General features: G+C 53.1%; 2 protein-coding genes across 3 annotated transcripts; one reads left to right on the top strand and one right to left on the bottom strand.

Annotated features, from left to right (window-relative positions):
* The first annotated feature begins 11,664 nt into the window (after positions 1–11,664).
* On the top strand, positions 11,665–15,856 carry MED9 (mediator complex subunit 9). The gene is made up of 2 exons (XM_036392776.2): positions 11,665–11,807; positions 15,079–15,856. Exons 1-2 carry the CDS (start codon positions 11,671–11,673, stop codon positions 15,293–15,295), a joined length of 354 nt encoding a protein of 117 aa, XP_036248669.1. The 5' UTR covers positions 11,665–11,670; the 3' UTR covers positions 15,296–15,856.
* A 1,363-nt stretch (positions 15,857–17,219) lies between these two features.
* Positions 17,220–19,189, bottom strand: RASD1 (ras related dexamethasone induced 1). Of its 2 annotated transcripts, none has more exons than XM_036392826.2 (2): positions 18,787–19,189; positions 17,220–18,497 (listed from the first exon to the last, which is right to left on the bottom strand). In XM_036392826.2, exons 1-2 carry the CDS (start codon positions 19,070–19,072, stop codon positions 17,923–17,925), a joined length of 861 nt encoding a protein of 286 aa, XP_036248719.1. In that variant the 5' UTR covers positions 19,073–19,189; the 3' UTR covers positions 17,220–17,922. The 2 variants fall into 2 exon arrangements, with proteins under 2 accessions (XP_036248719.1, XP_036248718.1); XM_036392825.2 differs by having other exon boundaries at positions 17,903–18,568; positions 18,787–19,188.

Here is a 19,189-nt window from a genome sequence, read left to right as displayed (position 1 = left end):
TCCATTTGTGGGTGTGGGAGGTTGATAAGGAGCAGGGCCAGGAAGCAGAGAGACCGAGTTTTTTGTCCTTGGGGTTGTCCCAGGGCAGGTGGTGGGTGACAACAAAGTGCCAGATGCCCTCCTGCCATCAGGGGTTGTAGTGATTCACTTTTTCTTCTAGAAATCTCCCTTGCCACACCAGAGGAACAAAATACCCACAGCAGATGATGAGGGTGCCCACCTCATGGGTGATATATTGAGCAGTGAACCACTGCCAGCCCTGTGCAGGGAGAGACTGCCCAGAGCTCTTCCTGATTTTGGTGCAGGGTCACATTGTCCCCAGTTTCTGTGACTCAGAGTCCCCTGCTCCCTGAGTAAGGACCAACCAACCTGCTCATGGTGGGATGTGGGATTCAATCCCATTTTCCTCCATTTTGTGAGCATAAGCATGGCCTTGCTGCCAGCCCCAGCTGCTCCCTGCCCTCCTGTCCCCAGCCTTGTCCCCCACAGCTGGTCGCTGCCAGCAGCTCCTTGGTGGCCACCAAGGGGTTTTAGAGGTGAGATAAGGTGCAGGCACCTGGAATCCTTGTGTGCTGGTTTTCTAGTTGAGTGCCCTGTGCTACCCAGGGCAACAGTCACATTTTTCATGGAGCAGCACCACAAACTCCCTGACCTCCCTGGGCTCCCCAGAACATGAGCACGTGGTGAGAGCCAGGGGGGTTTCCAGCTGAAGGCTGACTGAGAGCTGCTCATCCCTGCCTGTGCTCCCAGGGGAGCTTCCCCAGCCAGCCTGGCTGTGGGAGAGGACAGGAACAGCTTTGGGATCTGCTGATGAAGGACAAAATGGGATGAATGCAAAGGAGCTATGAGGTTGCCTGGAGTGTCAGAGCTTGGTCCCCACCCCCACCACAGCCTGGAGGCTGCAACATCCCAGGAACAGCCTGAAGGTCCCGTTCCAGCTCCCAAACTGAAAACAAAAGTGCGTCTTGTTCCCATCCTGTTTTCAAAGCCAGAAAGGTCGGGGCCATGAGAGCCCTGCCAGGCTGGGCAGCACTGCCAGCTCCCGCCGCCCGCCCCGACCTCGACTCCAGCAGGGACAGAAATGTCCCACTGCTCCTCCTGGACACAGCTCCTCGCTGGCAGCACTGGGATGGTGACAGCTGGGGGTGTCCCCAAAAGTCTGTGTTTGGAGAATCATGTGCCCAAGTTCATGTTCTTGTTCCTGCTCCTTGCACTGTGTCAGGAGAGGGAGGGGAAGAAAGATGTGGAGCTGCTGGAGCACATCCAGAGAAGGCCACGAAGATGCTCCAGGGGTCTGGAGCAGCTCTGCTGTGGGGACACCTGGGGGTGAGAGAGAGCTGGGGGTGTTCAGCCTGGAGAACAGAAGGTGACAGGGAGACTTTAGACTCCCTTACAGTGCCTAAAGAGGCTCCAAGAGAGCTGGAAAGGGACTTTGCATAAGGGCATGGAGTGACAGGACAAGGGAGGAATGGCTTCCCACTGACAGAGGGCAGGATTAGATGGGATACTTGGAAGAAATCCCTCCCTGTGAGGGTGGTGAGGTCCTGGCACAGGCTGTCCAGAGAAGCTGTGGCTGCCCCATCCCTGGAAATGTCCAAAGCCAGGTTGGATGGGGCTTGGAGCAACCTGGGATAGTGAAAGGTGTCCCTGCCCATGGCAGGGGATTGGAACTGCATGACTTTTAATGTCCTTTCTAATCCAGGCCATTCCATAGTTCTGTGGGTGGGAATGCTGTGTCCAGGAGGACACACTGTGGAACCCCTGCACTCAGCACAGCTCCAAAGCCTTCAAACCCCTCCTGCAAAACACCATCAGCTCCTGGGAGTTTCTCTGCCACTGTGAAGGAGTTTCCTAATTCCCCTCCAAATTCCCCAAGCCCTGAGACTTTGTTTTCATTTAATAGGGCCATCATTATGGGGGCTGGTGCTGCTGGCATCAAGGGCTCTGTGGGCAGCACTCCTGCTGGGATGGGTTGAGGAGGAATGGAAAGGATCCGTATGTCAGGAAGAACAGCATGGACCTGCCATTGCCACGTCAGGCTCTGAATGATCCCACTCATCCCCGTGCCCTGTGCCTGCACTGCTGCTGCTCAGTGGAGATTATTAACAGGGAAAATCGTTAGGCACAGGGCCGGCAGCTCAAGGGACACGCGAGTGCCTCTGTCACTTGGAAATCAATCCCAGCCATCCGCTCCAGCTGAGCTTCCTCCACTCCAGCCTGGCTTGAAATGACAGCAGTTTCACTCCATCTGGGAGGAGGAGGAGGAGGAGGAGGGGTGGTTTCTCCCGCTCTGGTGCTCACTGGGATTTGCTGCCTTCCGGATATCAGAGCAAACAGCTGTGTTTTGCCCATGGACCTCAACCACACCCGAGCTCTGGGAAGAAAATTCTGCACCAGAGCCCTGAGGAGGAGGCAGAGTTTTGGGCTTTAGAGCCAGAAACTGGAAGGGACAGGTTGTGAAGGGGCATCACAACCTGCTCACCCCCTCACTACCCAGGCGTGGAAAGAGGGTACAGGGACCTGTGGGCTGAACAGACAAAGGTGTTAGCACACCATGGAATTTGTACTCTCAGGGATAGTTGCCATGCTTGACCCTGTAGCAAGCAGAGGCTTTTTGGGCACCCCATGCCTGTTGTTAGGGAGCAGCACACCCGACAGCCGGGTCCCTATGAGCAGCCCATGTCCCCAAGGCGAATTTGGCATTCTTGCTCACAATGTATTGACATTCATTTTGACCTTTTGAATCACAAGGATGTTCTGTCCTTCCCAGCCAAGTACAGGCTGGATAGCCCGTGGGTGGATTATACTGTATATACAGTGCTGCAAATAGGGAGCTGGCAGGAGAGAAGTGTTTGTGTGCTCGCAGGGGTGCGGCGGTGCTGGGATGAGGACAGGGAGCTGCTGCCAGCTCCCGGTTTTCCTGCCAGGATGCCTGAGCGGATGTGGCACCACGGGAGGAGGACGGAGGTGGTGGCAGGAGAAATGCCAGCGGCTGGTTCGGTGGGGGAGAAGGGATCCTGCTAAAGCGGGAGCCGCCCCCTCGCCAGCAGCTCCCGACTGCTGCCGGATCCCCGCACTTCCCGTCCTCCAGCTGACTGCGCCTTTTGCATTGAGGGAACATGAAGAACTGCAATTAGGAGACAACATACAAAATCGGCCACGAGCGCCCAGCTGGCTCCCGAAGACACTGCTCTGGGTGATGTTGGCCATCCAAACCCTCCTCTGGGCGGCAGCAGAGGTGGGTTTGGTACAAAACCTACCCCAGCCTCAAAAGCTTGAGCTGATACGACAGTCAGGGTTTCCCCAAAGGTGAAAAATCAACATCTAACCCATGCCCTGGTACAGACCACATCCTGTGTCCTGGGATGGCAGCACTGGCAGGGAATGGAGCCGAGAGTGGGGTTCAGGTGCCTGAATTTGGGGATCATCATCCCCATCACCCATTCCCCACAGCCCTTAGGAGCCGGAGCAGGGTCCCTGGCTGGAGCTGCCTCCTCCCTGCTCTCTGCAGTTTTGGCAGAGGGCTGCCAAGCCTGGCCAGCAAGCAGCCTTTGCCACAGGGCCAGCTCCAACCAAGGCTGTCACAGCCCGGATCTGGCCACCCTGCAGCCCCATGGCGCCAGGAAGGCCATTGGCTTCATGCTCCCAGCCCAGATGCGTCACTTATCTCTCCCCTTTCTTTCCCTGATGCATTTTTTCCTCTCTCTCCTTTCCCAGCCAGCTCCTAGGACTCTTATCTCAAACACCAAACCACCCCTTCCCAAGGCAAACTCAGCACCATCTTTTGCAAACTCATTTCTTGGGGCTTGTGTATTACACGAGGGGCACAAGTGACAACCTGGCAGCCAAACCCTTTTGCCACATGGGTGTCCTCACACCCCTTCCAGCCACCAAGGCAGGAGGGTTAATTCAAGGGGTGCTGCTCTGAGAACAAGGTTTGCACTTGACAGTTGTCTGCAGCTGGTTTGTGGCGAAGAAGGGAAAGCAAGTGAGGTGCAGAGCCCAGGGCTGAGCTGGGAGCTGTGGGATGGGATGGATGGGATGCACAGCCTCTGCTGACGCTGCCTCAAGCCCACATGTTTGTGAGCATGAGCAGAGTGGGAATGCCACAGCTGGCTGCTCAATACATCCTGCAGCACGGAGCAATTACCAGCAGCCATTCCAGGTGCCAGATGGGGTGCAGGGAGAGAAGCACTGCGCTCCTGCCTTGTTCAAATGCCGTCCCTGCTGCCAAGCCAGCCTCGTGCAGTTGAGCAGCCCTGATCTGAGGTGGTGGATCTTGCAGAGTGCTTGTTGGTGGAGGAGAAATCAATGCCCAGTCAGGGGTTCCTGCCACGTGGCTGCTTCATACAACCCATCGCATGGGGGAGAGGGTGACACTTGCTGTGGTCCTGGCCAGCCGTGTGTCCTGGCAGCATGGAGCAGCTCTGCCTGAAGGAACAGCATGGGAGGCTGTGACAAACCCTGCTGCCTGCAATGGCATTGCCCAGAACTAGGGAGACCACCAGAACACACACAGCTCATCACACTCTGAGCAGAACTGCAACAGTAACAAAGCAGCCTGGCAAACCGGCACTGTGGCCGGCATGTGGACTCTGCTTCAGGTGCCCAGATCCAGCCTGGTTTGGCCTTTCCTGCCTCAGAGGAGCTGCTTTCAGCCCTGAAATAGCAACTCAGATGATGCTCTCGGCAGCTGGGGATGATGATGCAAAATACTCGTTATCCAGTAGGAACAATTAGACTTATGGCAATTATCTCTGCAGTTGCTGAGAGATGCCGGAACGGGCCGGCCGGCAGCCAGGTCCTGCTGTAATCCCTGGGAGGGAGAGATGCAGTGCCCACCTTCCAGCAGCTGCCATTGCCATGGAGGGCATGGAGCATCCCAAGAGCTTCCTGCAGTGCCAGCTGGGCTGGTTTTGCATGGGAGTGAGGGCGAGGTTGGGTCAGTGTTTACCTGAATGCCAAATGTCCCTCTTTAATGACATTTGTTTGCATTTGGATCAATGATGAATGAGTTGAGCCACACTGGGGTAAGAGGATGAAGAGGATGGTGTTAGGGATTGAAATGCTTTGAGTGATTCTCCAGCCTCCTCTCTGCTGGATGCCCCCACAAGAGAAGTCAGGATGGGCACAGCTAATCCACAAAGTAGAAAATGGCAAAACCTGGCTCCAGGCTGGATCGAGCCATGGGTACCTGGTGGTCACTGAGATGGGCAGTAGCTGCTGAGCTGGGCTTTAGGGCATATTCCTTTGGGGAAAAAAATCAGGCTTTTGGCTGAGAAATGCCCATGGGGTAAAGGCAGAAAGGACAAATTCACTCATTTCTCAAGTCAGAGTAACAAGGAGGGTTTTTCTTTTCTCCCTTGACATTGTTTGAAAACCTTATTTTGATTCCCCTGCATTTGCTTAGAGCCAAACCCCCAAACCAATCCAACCCCAATAAACAACTCCTCGTTGGATAAATCAGTGTGCAGCCAGGATGGAGAGAAAGCTTTTGGGCAGGATGGGACACGGCTGAGCATTGGATCACCAACTGAAGGAATGCACAGGAGTCAGGGAGTAGGAACTGGAGCCTGCTCTGGTAAACTTCTAAAACTTTATCTGAGACAAAAATGTCACCACATCCTGGCCTTATTTGTGCCACAAGAGTCAGTAAACTTCCCAGGAAAGTTTAGCTCCCTGGTCATCAAAACCTCCCTGATATGCCTTGTTTATTAGCAGCTAAACATTAAGCCTTTGGCAAACAGGGATCCTTGGGGCCAGGGACACGTGACTATGACAAGCCACTCATGGGTGCCAGCGCCAGAACTGGGTGGGAGCTGCTGGTGTGGCTGAGGAGGGGGACAGGCTGCTCCAGGGGGAGGAAGGCAGCATCCTGGCAATGCCCAGGGCTCACAAAGCCCAGGGTCAGGAGGAGAAAGGCTCAGCAAAACACTGCTCTTGCCATGGCCCTGCGGAGATGCACCATTCCCCAGGTCAGGAGAAGGATTAAATGGTTTCTCACTGGGGCTGGAGGGAGACTTTTCCACCTGCCAAGATATGTCTCCCACAGTGCAAGTGCTGCCCCAGAAACCCACTGCTCTGCCATGTAAAATTATTCTTTGAGGACACCTGACTGATCTTGCAAAGCCCATATAAATTTTGTCTCATTTCAGTAATTAGGCCAATTATAGCAAAATGTTGTTTGCAATTCAAGTGAAGGATGGGCTAAAATCTTAACCAGATGCTTTTTCTGTGGTGCCAAAATGAAGTCTGAAAAAAGCTCATTTCCTCTCCCCCTGTGTTAAGTAACCCAAGAGAAATATTTTGAAGGGCTCCAGCATCAGGTAATGGCTTTTTCTGCCACACTTGAAGGGACCCTGACAAACACACAAACAAAGCCTGACCCACTTTGGAAGAATAAGAACTGACTCCAAGAAAGGGAGCTGGGATTTCATTAATGTCCTTAATTTGACCCCATTAGTGAGTGTCTACTGTGTGCATCCAGGTAAATTTATCAGTCCTCTGTGACAGCCACAGTGTCCTTGTGCAGGATAGTGGTGCCCTGGGATCCATGGATGCACAAGCACAGGGACACAAGAGCACAAGGATGTGCCCAGAGATGCACCCAGGAATGCACAAGCACACATGGATGCATGTGCACAGGGATGCACACATAGGTGCTGTCCCAGTCCAACACCATGCTGGGTAGGTATCCAGGAGCTCAGGAGAGAAATCCTTGCTTGGGCTGAGCCTTGCCCTTCAGTGCAGGCTCTTGCAGCATGGCTTTAAGGCCACGATTGCATATTGAGAGTGAAACTGTTGCTGCCTCATGTTTTTGGCCGCACGTGTTCGGAGCCTCACTCATTATTTCTAAATAATGGCAGGGACGTTGCTGACTCACCACACTGCAGCAGGAGCCAGCAGGGATTCAGGGCTGCTTTTGCCCAGTGGTAACAAGGGCACTTCTCTCTGCAGGCATAGGTTTCCTCAGGGACACCCCAAATTCACACTCCAAGCTCCTCTCTTGCTCCTGCAAGGTGACTTTTCCCCCTTTGCCCTGAGTGGAAAACAGCTTGGAGTGTTCAAGGCTGGCTGTGGGATGATTCTGCAGGGACTGGTGGCTCCCAGAACTCAGCACTCTGGGGTTCTGCACAGTCACAGAGCCAAAGGAGACAGTGAGCTCCAGAGCCACCTGCAGCTGGAGCTGGGCCAGGCTGCGGCCGCTCTGCCTGCGTGTTTTCCTCGATCCATGTTTCTGCGTAGCTGATCTTGTGCAAGAAGTCCTCAGTACTCCCTCTGCCCACGAAATGGCCAGGGTGCCTCCCCTGGGGTGGCCTGGGCCAGCCTCCGTGTTTGGTCAGCACTGGGGTGGCATTGGAGAACATGGGGAGGTCACTGCACACTCCCTGTGGCCTTGAATCATCCGCATTCATCTCCTGAGGCACTGGCCTGCATGGCCAGGCCAATGCCCTGCAGTGACACCCAACTGCTGCTACAGGCAGCCTGGCCAAGCCTCCTGAGCCACCTCTTATCCTAAGCTCTGTCCTGCACGCTGGGCTCTCCTCGAGGGTGGCATCTCCTGGGTCAGGGGATGATGGCCCTCCTCCCATGGCAGCCCAGTTTCCCCAGCATCAGTGACTCCAGGAGGCATTAGGGTGATGTGGATGTCTTTGGTGCTGCTTCTATAGATCTTAAATCTCAATGGCACCTGGGGCACCAGCAGCCCTGGGAGCATGTGGGAGCGCAGGGCTGAGTGTTGGGGCAGCCAGACCTCCAGGGCCTAAACCCCTGTGGTAAAACATGGTTTCAAAGGATGAAGCTTGGCTTATGACCTACCACTTCCATCAGCACCTCCATGAGAAGACTGAGACACCAGAGCCTGAAATGATCCCAGGAGTCAAGACAGGGCAGAGCCCAAAACCAAATTCACATCTGGTCAAAATTAGGGAGATCTTAGCCACAAACCTGAGCAGTTGCAGGATCACAGCCATGACCTAACAAAAAGGTGCCCCGACCACAGCCAAGTAACTTCTCATTCCTATCACCCCCTCCCCGGTGGCCACAACACCTCCCTGACTGAGCAATGCAGACTTATCCCACCACGGCAGCTTAGCAAGACTGAAACAGAAAATTCAGTTGATGATACAGTGCAGAAGCAGGAGGAAGAGATAAAGTTCAACCTGGTGATAGCCACATAGTAAAAAATGATAACAGAGCTGGTGGCAACAGCACAACAAGCTCCAGATGGTCCAACAGCAAGAAGTGAAGCCCAGTGAAATGTCAGACCACCAATACAAAAACATCAAGTCATTGTAAGGAAATAGTGAAAGGCACAGAGTTACCTGGTGCTGAATTAAATAACTGGTGGTAAATACCTCAAAAGTTCCCTTTGGAAGAGGACAAGAGGTACAATCTGTACAGAAATGACAGGAGAAGAAAGAATAACATTGGTATCATAAAGAAACAGGCAATAACAAAAGATACTCTGGATACGGATTATTTGATCAGCTGGGTTTTAGGATAATGGGTTAATGAAATGTCTGGGTGAGCAATGAATGTACACAGAAAATCAGATGGTTTGGAAACATTCACACATTTCAGACACTGCCTGTCCAGCAAATGAATTGTACAAAGAGCCACAATTAAATCGAGGAACAGGTCGATCATTTGTACTTCAGGTTTATTACCAAATCCAGGGGGAAATTATTCATTTCATTCATCACTAAGTGTCTTTGTTCCTGCTTTAGCTGCCTCACATGGAGTTTTCACAGGTTGCCCATTCAAACCTTTCTGCTGAGGAACTGATAGCAAGTGAAAAAATCTAGAATGAAAACTGTGAAACACCTTTGCTGTCCCCTGGACTTGCCACAAGACACAACAAGCCCCAAAGGACAGACATGGGTCACCCGGGGGAGCTGGAGGAGCTGTTCCCACAAGGAAGAGAAGGTAAAAGGCAGGGATACAGCATCGAGGTAAAGCTGTGTTCCAGCTCTTTGGGAACACGAGACTCCAAATAGAAATGGAAAGGCAAAAAGAAATGCTGATTGACAGCACTTTAGGTACTGAATGGTATCTGCATGTTGTCACCTGCTGGAACAACTGCCTGACTCAAACATCAGAGGCAGGCATCCAGCAACCCAGCAATTATTGCTGCCCTCCTCCAGAAAGCCAAGGGGAGAATTAAAACCAGCACAGTACAGAGGGAAGTGTCCCCCACAGAGCCTGAATCAACTCCTGCTTTAGAAACAGCCCTTAAAAAGAGGCAGAAATGAACCATTCAGCCCCATCTGAAGGACAAAGCATCCTGTTCCTCCTGCTTGGCTCAGTCAAGGGCCATAAATACCACCAGCCTTCCCACAGGGATCTGCTCAGTGGAATCTGGGCTCCCCCAGGCTCCTTTGCACATTCCAGCATCAGTTACTGAACCAGGATCTATTCCTGACAGTAGGAACAAAGTGAGCGATTGCATCTGCTATATTTAGAGCAAACAGCCAATATCCCCCATTTAAATGGTTGCCAGCATTCTCATTAGATGTATAAATAGCCTCTGTTTGTTTTCAGAAAGAAATTGGTTTAAAAAAGAAAATTGCCTTCCCAGTCTTCCTCAGCCTATAACCATTGAGCAGGGAGGCCTATTTCAAAAGAAAAATTAAATAATGCGTTTTGTCTAAGCCAAACCAGGAAAAAAAGCTCTCTCAACTGTGGCTGGTATTATCCATGCTGTGATGCTTTGTGTGGGTACAGGGGTTTGAACACAAGGGCAGCACTTCACTGAAGCAAACTGAGGCTGCTTGGTGCAGAGGGGCATCACCCTCCCTCTCCCAGCCTTGACCACTCACCATCCCGAGCCACCTCTTTCCCCCTGCAGGTAGGTCAGTCACACCAGAGCTCCATTTCTTCACAGAATCCCAGAATGGTTTGGGTTGGAAAGGACTTTAAAGATCACCTGCTTCCAGTCCGCTGCCACGGGCCACCTTCTGCTAGACCAGCTTGCTTCAAACTTTGTCCAGCCTGGTTTTGGACAATTCCAGGGATGGGGCAGCCACAGCTTCTCTGGGCAACCTATGCCAGGGCCTCACCCTCAGAGGGAAGAATTCTTTCCCAATATCCCAGGTAACCCTGCCCTCTGGAATGGAAGCCATTCTCCCTTGTACTGTCACTCCAGTTTTTGTCCAAAGTCCCTCTCCAGCTCTCTTGGAGCCCCTTTAGGGAGTGGAAGGGACTCTCCCGAGAGTCCTCTCTTCTCCAGGATGAGCACCCCCAGCTCTCTCAGCCTTCTCCCCCTTCTTCTCCCTCTCCCAGCTTCACAGCAGTCCCAACCCTGACATCACACTTCTCTTCTTCCTCCAGATTCCTCCAGTCTCCAGCCCAGGCTCTCATCCAACACTCCAGCTTGCTTTCCCTCCAACTGATGCTGGCCATGCTTCCTCCCTTGAGCAGAAATTCTGGTCCCATATAAACATCTGTCCTTAAGGCATTTTAAGGATCACAACCTCATCATCCAGCCCATATCATCCCCATTTGCATTAAAGTCAAACTGAGGACTCCAAATAACAAAAAAATATGTTGAAAAGCTGGGATGTAAGAGACAGCAAAACCCTGCTGTGGTTATTTACACAGAATAATGCAATTTCCCCCTCAGATTTGGCTTGAAAGATAGGGAGGTATAGAGACTTGGGACACTAATCCAAGTGTGCTGAGGGGCTGGGAGCCATGGCCAGCCCACAGGTAGCTCCTGGGACTGCTGGGTGGTTCCTGGGATCGCCGGATGGTTCCTGGGATCCCTGGATGGTTCCTGGGATCCCTGGGTGGCTACTGGGACACATGGATGTTTTCTGGGACCTCTGGGTGGTTCAAGTGGTCCCTGAATGGCTCCTGGGACACCTGGATGGTTCCTGGAACCCATTCTCCTCACCCTGACCTTGGGGTGCAGGATTTCACAATCTCTCCTTCCTCCAATCCCCCACCTGCTGTGTGGGGCTCGGGTGGGAGGTGGGAACATTGTGGGGGTGTCAGGGGGATCACTAGGGAGTGTAGGGGGGATCACTGAGGGGTATAGGGGGATCACTGGGGAGTGTAGGGGGGATCACTGAGGGGTATAGGGGGATCACTGGGGGGTGTAGGGGGGATCACTGAGGGGTATAGGGGGATCACTGGGGGGTGTAGGGGGAAGCAATAGGGGGCACAGGGATGATCACTGAGGGATCTCAGGGGGATCACTGGGGCACAGGTGGGATCACTGTGAAGGCACTTAGAGGGTATCACTGGGGTTTTTGGGGGGGATCACTGGATGTTTCAGGGGATCAGTGACGGTCTCTGGCGGATCACTGGAGGTTTAAGGAGGGATTACTGAGGGATCTCAGGGGGATCACTGAGGGTCTCAGGGGAATCACTGGCGGGGTGAAGAGGGATCACTGCTGCACAGGCGGGATCACAGTGGAGGCATTTAGGGGGGATCACTGGTGGTTTAGGGGGGATCACTGGGGGTTTCGGGGGGATCGCTGGAAGTTCGAGGGAGATCTCTGGAGTCTCAGCAGGATCACAGTGCGGCTGCAGAGCACAGCCGCACAACCCAGCCCCGACCGCTGCCCGGCTCCAGGCTCCGTGAGGGCCGCGGCGGCGGCTCCGTGCGGGCCGTGAGGCGGAGCCAGGCCGGGCCCGCCCCGCTCCGTCACTGCCGGGCCCGCCATGGCGTCCGGGCCCGCGGGCCGCGCCGCTGAGGAGCCGCCGCCGCCGGAGCCGCCCGCCGAGCAGAAGCCGCCGCCGCTGCCGCCCGCGCAGGAGGAGTTCTCCTTCCTGCCGCTCGTCCACGACATCATCAAATGGTAACGGCGGGCACGGCCACCGCCGCCCCCCGCCCCGCCGGGAGCCGCGGCCCTGCCGCAGCCGCGCCGCTCGGACGGTGCTGCCTCACACCGGAGCTCTCGGGGGCCTGCGTGAGGAGCGGGGCTAAGGGGGGCCCTCGCCGGTGATGTTCTCCCAGTCACAGCATCCGCGGGGGTACCCTGGATAGGGAGTGAGGCAATGGGATGCCCCCTCTAGTGATGCTACCCGGCTCCCAGCATCGCTCTGGACAGGGAGCAGAGTTATGGGGTTTCCTCTAAGTTGTTTTTTTCATCCTTAGCATCCTCACAGTGCCTTGAACAGGGAGCTGAGCTGTTGGATCCTCCCTCAAGTGATGCTCTCCCAGCCCTCACTTCCCCAGGATGCCCTGAAGAGGTAGCAGGGCAATGGTGTCACCCTTCTAGTGATGCTCTCCATCTTGCCAGCATCTCCTTCGCCCTTTTTATCTCAGCTGGAGTTCCTGGGAAGAGTGTTGCAGGGAGCTGGCACAGCCCCAAGCACATCTGCACTCTGAGTCCTACCTGGGTGGTGTCAGGGTCACCTGAGCAGTGCAGGTGCTCCCATGGCCCAGGTACACTGCCCCACCACTAACCCCAGAGCAGGAGCACTGTGTGTCCGCTGGGTTATTGCTCCAGAGAACTCTACTCTGGCTGATAACAGCCTCAGGAAGTGCAGGCAGTGCATCAGGAATGCAGCCCATTTCTGGGAAGTTGTAAAAAGGGGGATGGCTTCCTCGGTGAGACATACACTGTTCTCTTCCCAGCTCAAGATAAGCACTGTACAGGTGAAGGTGCTGGTACAAGAGTCCTGAGAACTGATGTATTTCTGGGCCAGGATAACCCCTCCAGAGATGCTTATCTGAATTCCCGGAAAGGGGATGTCTCAGCCATGGAAATCCATCCAGGCAGGCTCTGTGCTCTCACCTGGGCAGGGTGAGGCAGTGGGCATAGGAAGCATGAATTGCTTTCTTCTGCCTTCTCCCTGTGCACTCATTGAGGAGCTGATGTGTGTCCTGCTGATGTTTCACTTGGAGCAAACATGTCTGAAAGGTGAGGGATGTTGATCCTTAATGACTCTGCAGCCCAAGCAGCCCAGTCCATTGCCCATGGCAATGAATACCTTTGACACACCAGTCCAGAATGGGCATAAGAACACAAACACTGTAATTTTGCTCAGTTTCCTCACTGTGCTAGCTGTAGGCCATCCGGTTCCTCCCGACCTTGATTCTCTCTGATCTGTGCAGACCATAGAGTGAGGCTAAATCCCCTGCCAGGTGTGTGCCTGTACATCACCAGAGTGGGCCATAGCCACGGGCTGAGACCTCCCAGGCTGTGATGTGTCACTGATCAGGCTGTAGTGACTCACAGATGACAGTCCCAGGGATATCTTGTGCCCTGTCCCACCGAGCCACCCACTCCTGCTGCCCAGCTGCCTCCCTTGGCTTGGTGTGTGGCGTTTCCTGGGCGACTGTGGCAGAAAGGTGGCACCAGGGTGGCCAGCGGTGGGATGCTGTGCCTCCTGTCCCTGACAGATGGCAAACGGGCTGTCCTCTACCTCTGCCTCGAGTAGCAGAGCCCAGCCCTGCTGTTCTGACACTGACTCAGCTGTGAGGACACATCTCCAAGGTGACTCTGTGCTCCGGCGCGAGGATGTATCGCGTACATTTGCTGACATTCAAGGATGGGTGCTGTTTCCTGTTGTTTGGGTCTGGAGAAAGTTTTTCTAAACAGAGTCTGCTGGCGTTTTCAGCCTCGCACAGTCAATGGCATCACTGCTGAGGTCCCTCTGTGTGGCTCTACCAATGGTGGGTTGTGCTGGTGTGGTGAAGGGCACTGTGCCTTAGGGCAGGTTTTGTGCCCACTGTATCAGCACAGGCTGTGGTTGGATGCTGTGTTGAATCCTGTGTTAGTGCAGGCAGCTGCAGGCTCTTCCCACACCTTCTCACTCCTACCTCTCCATGAATTGCTTTGGTGGCTTGAAAACTACCCATCAGGAAGAAAAAAACCCACCAACCCTGAAATATTTACCCCTTTGCATCAACCAGGCAACAGGCAGCTGTCAGTTCTCTTTGAGTGGGGAAGGAATGGGATGTGGGGAGGACACCCTTGTCAAAGCCAGCTGTGGTGGATGAAAGGTAGTGTCACCCCATCCTTCCCCAGATGTGCCGTGGGGTTGGTTGTGTGTCTGTTTCTGTACTTTTCCACTGCCAACCTGGCCCTGAGTGCCTGCATAATGGGGAGACATTATAGTACCAGCTGCAGTTTTATTTAGAAGGGAATAATGAATATTTTGTTCCAACAGGCTTTTGAAACAAGCGGCTGCCATCTGCTTAAAAGTTTTGCTCTCAGCCATGTCACGATTCCCCAAAGTTATAATCGAGCACCTCTCTGCCCTGGTCATGCCAAGCAGATTTATTTTTAGGTCTGGCTATTGAACAGGCTCCCAGTTTTTCAAAGACCATTAGAATCCTGCTCTCCCTGTTAACAGGCAGCCTGGAAGCAGGGACTTGCTTTTGCCTGGAATCAGTAAAACTTCTTGCTGGTGCTAACAAAGCTGAGTCAGATACTAATGAGGGTTCAAGGGCAGACGCTGCCTCAGACAACACTGAGCCTTGAAAAGCACAGAGCTGGCTGCAGAGCCAATTCTGCTGCTCTTAAAAAAAACACCCCAAACCAACCCAAAAAAACCCCCGCTGCTTCTCTTTTATTAAGTAATAATCCCCAGAGACTCATTTTAAAGCTCCCAAGTACCATTTTCTCTGCCTTTGGACACTCTCTGACACTTTGGGGAGCAGTTTCTGTTTTCTGCTGTCGAGCTGTTTGGCTGCATTGATTTTTTTTTGTATTATAGCAGCAACAGGTCACGGGTGAGACTGAGGTCTTTTTTTCCAGGTGACTACACACAACACATATGCAATCTTACCTTCCCCAAAGAGAGGTACAGGAGTTCAGAGGGAGAATTTAGCTTGCTCCAGGGTGATGTTTGAAAGCTGCAGAGCAGCTCCTAACCTGATTAATGCATCCTGAGGTGACTGGATTGTGTGCTGGAAATTTGCAGGATACCAGGTTGCCCCATAGCTACCCAGTCTATATCCATATGTGTCATTTTATTGGGATAGGTGAATCAGGAGTGTGTACCTAGATACCAAGAGCAATTTTCCCAGTGAATTCCAGTTTAAACCCTGGTTGCATTGGAAATTACAGCGTTTTCAATAGGAGAATTCTCAGTGTCTCGATTTTCTCTCCTCTACAGCATGGACAAGGACAGCCAGGATGTTCACCAGGTACTGAATGAGCTCAAGAACAAGTTCCAGGAGATGAGGAAGCTGATCAGCTCCATGCCTGGCATCGGGGTGAGCCCAGAGCAGCAGCAGCAGCAGCTGCAGAACCTGCGGGAGCAGGTCCGGACCAAGAACGAGCTGCTGCAGAAGTACAAGAGCCTTTGCATGTTTGAAATCCCCAAGGAGTAGGAAAGACACAGCTCCACTCTCTGGGTCTGAGATCCCTCCTGTCCAGGCTGAACAGGGTGGCAGAAGTTGACATTTCTTTCTTTAGGTTTTGTGGTTGCAGGGCGCTGTGCCTGTGTGCACCATGGGTGTGTGACACTGGGCCAGGACACCGTGTGCTCTCCTGAGAGGGTGGCAGCAGCACGTTCCCTTGATCAGCTGCAGGACTGTGCACTTATATATCCCATCTCCTGTTTTCTCTCAGGGTGAGGTTCTTCTTTTTTACGTTCAAACAAGCAAGAGACATTTTGCTTTCTCCTCACTAAGGGTCAAAGTACCTGCTGGTGAAAAAGGGGGCATTTCTGCAATTTTTTTTTTTTACTTAAAAATGGCCAAACATCAAAAGGGAACATAAGAGGGAAGCATGAACTGTTTGGCCCTGCTCCTGGAAAGAGTCTCTGGTACACTTTCCATTCCCTGTGTGTTGGAAGAGGAATGATTACTTCAGTTACTTCTGTATTTCTCTTTTTAAACAATTGGTGGTTGTGTCTGAGATGAGTCAAATAAAGATTTATAAGTTCCAAACTGCCTCTCTTGTGTGTTCACCGAGTGGATGTGGGTGGAGCAGGGGCAGGATGTTGGCAGCACATGGGATCCTGAGCCCAGCTCCAAAATCTTTCCCTCTTAAAACAGAGGAAGGGCAAGAATCAAAACAAAGGGCATAAATGATAAAAGCTTTTAGTTATTCCATATAAAGTCAGGCTCAACAGGACAGGTAAGTTCCACATCCAGGGGCTTCCCACAACCACAAACATTTGAGCAGCTGGAACAGGTCATTCTGCTCAGTGGGATGTTTGCAACTCACCTGTAGCTCAGAGATTTACTCTGTCCCCACTGAGATACTGTACTAGTACTTTCTTTGGGAAGGTGCCAGTGTGTAAACTCTGAGTAAAGCAGAACACCGAGATAAACAAAGCACAATGTACACATTTTTTTATTACTGAAATTGCCTTTCCACCAGCCATTGCCTGTCTCAGCTCAATAAATTCCTGTGTCTCATGCCTGGATGATGTTTTCCATTCTTTTGCCAGTTGCTGTTCCTGTGAAATCAGGCATAGGCAGAGCTGGAAGAAACAACTTGTTGCCAAAGAAATGTCTGGCACTTAGCTCAGGAGCAAGTTAACTCTGTAAACTTGAATCCAAGTTTCAAGTGAAACCGAGAAGGTTTGCTTTGCAGCCTCACTCTCCCACCGTTGTTTTGTGGCTTCAGTATGATTTTTTTTTAGCCATTAATATGTACTAAACACAAATTTGTGCTGCTGCATGAGGGGGAAGCGGAGGTTGAAAATGAGCTTTCTTTGAAGAGTGCTCCCGTTTCCCTTTCACTTCTAGCAATGATTACTGCAACTTGTTATTGGGAAGAGATTAAAAACCATCAGATGTAAAGGTGACCTTTCGAGCAAAGTACTTCCTTTACTCATATTGCAGAGTAAAAACAATATCCCAGCTGGGGTGCCAATGAATCAGTCTGTGTTGACATCATTAAAGTGCGCTTAGTTAGTCGGCAAAGAGCATGAAACACAATCAGCTCTTTGGAAGGGAGTGATGTCAGTCTGCTGGGTGACTGCAGGCAGTGACATGCCCTGCCCGCCGTGTCATGGGGCTGCCAGCACCGTCACTCTCAGCGTAGTGCAGTGAGGAAAGAGTGCTGGCTCGGTGACCCCTTGCAGCGAGCAGCTCCCTGCCCGGCCCCTCCTTACCCTGTGTGGCAAAACCCGGCGGCTCGCAGAGCTCGCAGAGGCGGGAACCTTTGCTCTGGGAGTCGGGGAAAATGGGGCAATACAGGGCTGGAGTGACAGGCTGCTTTTGTCACCTCGGAGCTCAGGCCTTCTCTTGATCAGGCTTTGCTATGGGATAGGGCAAGGAAGCAAAGGCAAACCCACAGGGGTAATTTTTAAAAAGATTTTATTAATTTGTAGAAAAAATAAAACATCAAGTTTCACCCACGGTAGAAACACTTGAAGATTTTTTTTTTTTTTTGTTCATGTCAATGACAAACAATACCTACATAAAGTGCCTATTATTTTATTGTGTAAAACCCTTCCCGCTCCCCCCCCCCCCCCAATCTTGCAAATCAAACAAGACAAATGTAAACAAGAGTCAGTTTTTTGGTCCATCGGGGCTGTAACTCTGCAATGTCTTTGCAACAGCTAAGGAGTGTCTTCTGCATGTGTTTTGCAGACACAGATGAACACACAACACAAAGCCAGAGTCCGTGCACAGCTTCTCAAGTTGGAAAAAAAAATAAAATCAAGAACCAACCCCAAAGCCCCAGGCAGACGCTGACCAGGCCCCTGCCCTCCCTCGTGAAGGCAGTGCCTGAGGCTGGGTGGTTTGGGAGGGAAAGAAACACCAAGGTCTGTGCCCTCCACACTCACCCTCCCACCTGGCTGCCCAGCAGCTCACCCTTTCCCTGTCTCTTTGCCCAGAGGAGGAGGCTGTTCCCAGTGACATCCCCTCCTGCCCTCCAAAGCCTCCCCCTTCGCATCCCTCGCTCCCAAAATCTCCGGGGAGGGAGATGATGAAAGAGGGAGGAGGGAGGCTGGGGGAGAGGCGACGCCCTCTCTGCCCGGCTGGGCACCTGCCCAAAGTCAATTTGGAAACGAGCATCTTTCCCCCCTCCTTTCCTCCTTTCCTCCTTTCCTCCTTTCCTTCCTTCCTTCTTCCCCGTGGCGAGCGGGGGCTCCTAGCTGATCACGCAGCGATCCTTCTCCTTGCCGTGCCCGCCGCCGATGGCTTTCTCCCGGATGTACATGAGGTCGCTGTGCACGCTGGGCCGCCGGGCGAAGGGGGCCACGATGCCGTACGCCTCCTCCGTGCCGCCCCGGCCGCCCTCCTTCAGCAGCTTTTTGCCTTTCAGCGCCTTCTTGTGCAGGATGTCGCAGTACTGGACCGAGACCTTGCGGTGCAAGTCGGGGCTCATCTCGCTGGGCAGCTTGGCCATGGCGAAGAGCGCCTGGAACATCTGGTCCAGGCTGCTGTTCCTCTTGGCCGAGATCTCGAAGTAGGCACATTTTTTGGGGTCCCCTCCCACCAGCTGCTCGATCTCCCGGGGCTGCACCTCCCGGTAAAAGTCCCGGTCGCCCTTGTTGCCGCAGATGACCAGGGGCACCTCGATGTTCTCCTTGGTTTTGTTCTTCAGGCACGACTTGGTCTCCAGGATTTGCTGCTTCAGGCGCTGCACCTCCTCAAAGGAGTCTCGGTTGTCCAGGCTGAACACAAGGATGAAAACGTCTCCTGAGGACAAAGAGGGAAGGTGAGATGGTTGCAGGGATGGGGACGCAGAGAGACCCACTCCTGAGCCAAATACAGGCTTGGAGAGAGAAGGACCAGGCAGCACCAAGACGAGCTGCCCAACCACTTGAACACTCAAAATTGTACCTCCCTCCTCCCAGGACTGCAAAACCATCCCCAAACTGAGCAGAAATCTGCCACAGGGACCTCCTGACAAGTACCTGTGAGGATGGAGAGGCGGCGCATGGCTGGGAAGGGGTGGTTGCCCGAGGTGTCCAGGATGTCGAGCTGGTACACCTCACCACGGATGCTGTAGAACTTGCGGTGGAAGTCCTCGATGGTGGGCGTGTACTGCTCCTCGAAGCGGCCGGTGAGGAAGCGTGAGACGATGGCCGTCTTGCCCACCTTGGAGGAGCCCAGGATGACCATGCGGTAGCAGTTCTTGGCGGGGATGCTCAGCTCGGCCTCGCTGGGACACATCTTCTTGATCATCGCTGCCAGTTTCATTGACGCCGGCAAAAGCGCAGCTTGCGCCGAGAAGGAGACGAGGAGAAGGGGGAAGGCGCTGCCTGCCCGGCTGCTCAGCCCCTCTTCCCTCTCAGGAAGGGTCGGTGTGAGCTCTGC

Source organism: Molothrus ater, chromosome 16, assembly GCF_012460135.2.
Source record: "Molothrus ater isolate BHLD 08-10-18 breed brown headed cowbird chromosome 16, BPBGC_Mater_1.1, whole genome shotgun sequence".
In the NCBI taxonomy this organism is placed as follows: Eukaryota; Metazoa; Chordata; class Aves; order Passeriformes; family Icteridae; genus Molothrus; species Molothrus ater.
The sequence above is the reverse complement of the archived record's forward strand: the minus strand, read 5'-3'. Positions and strand labels throughout refer to the sequence as shown.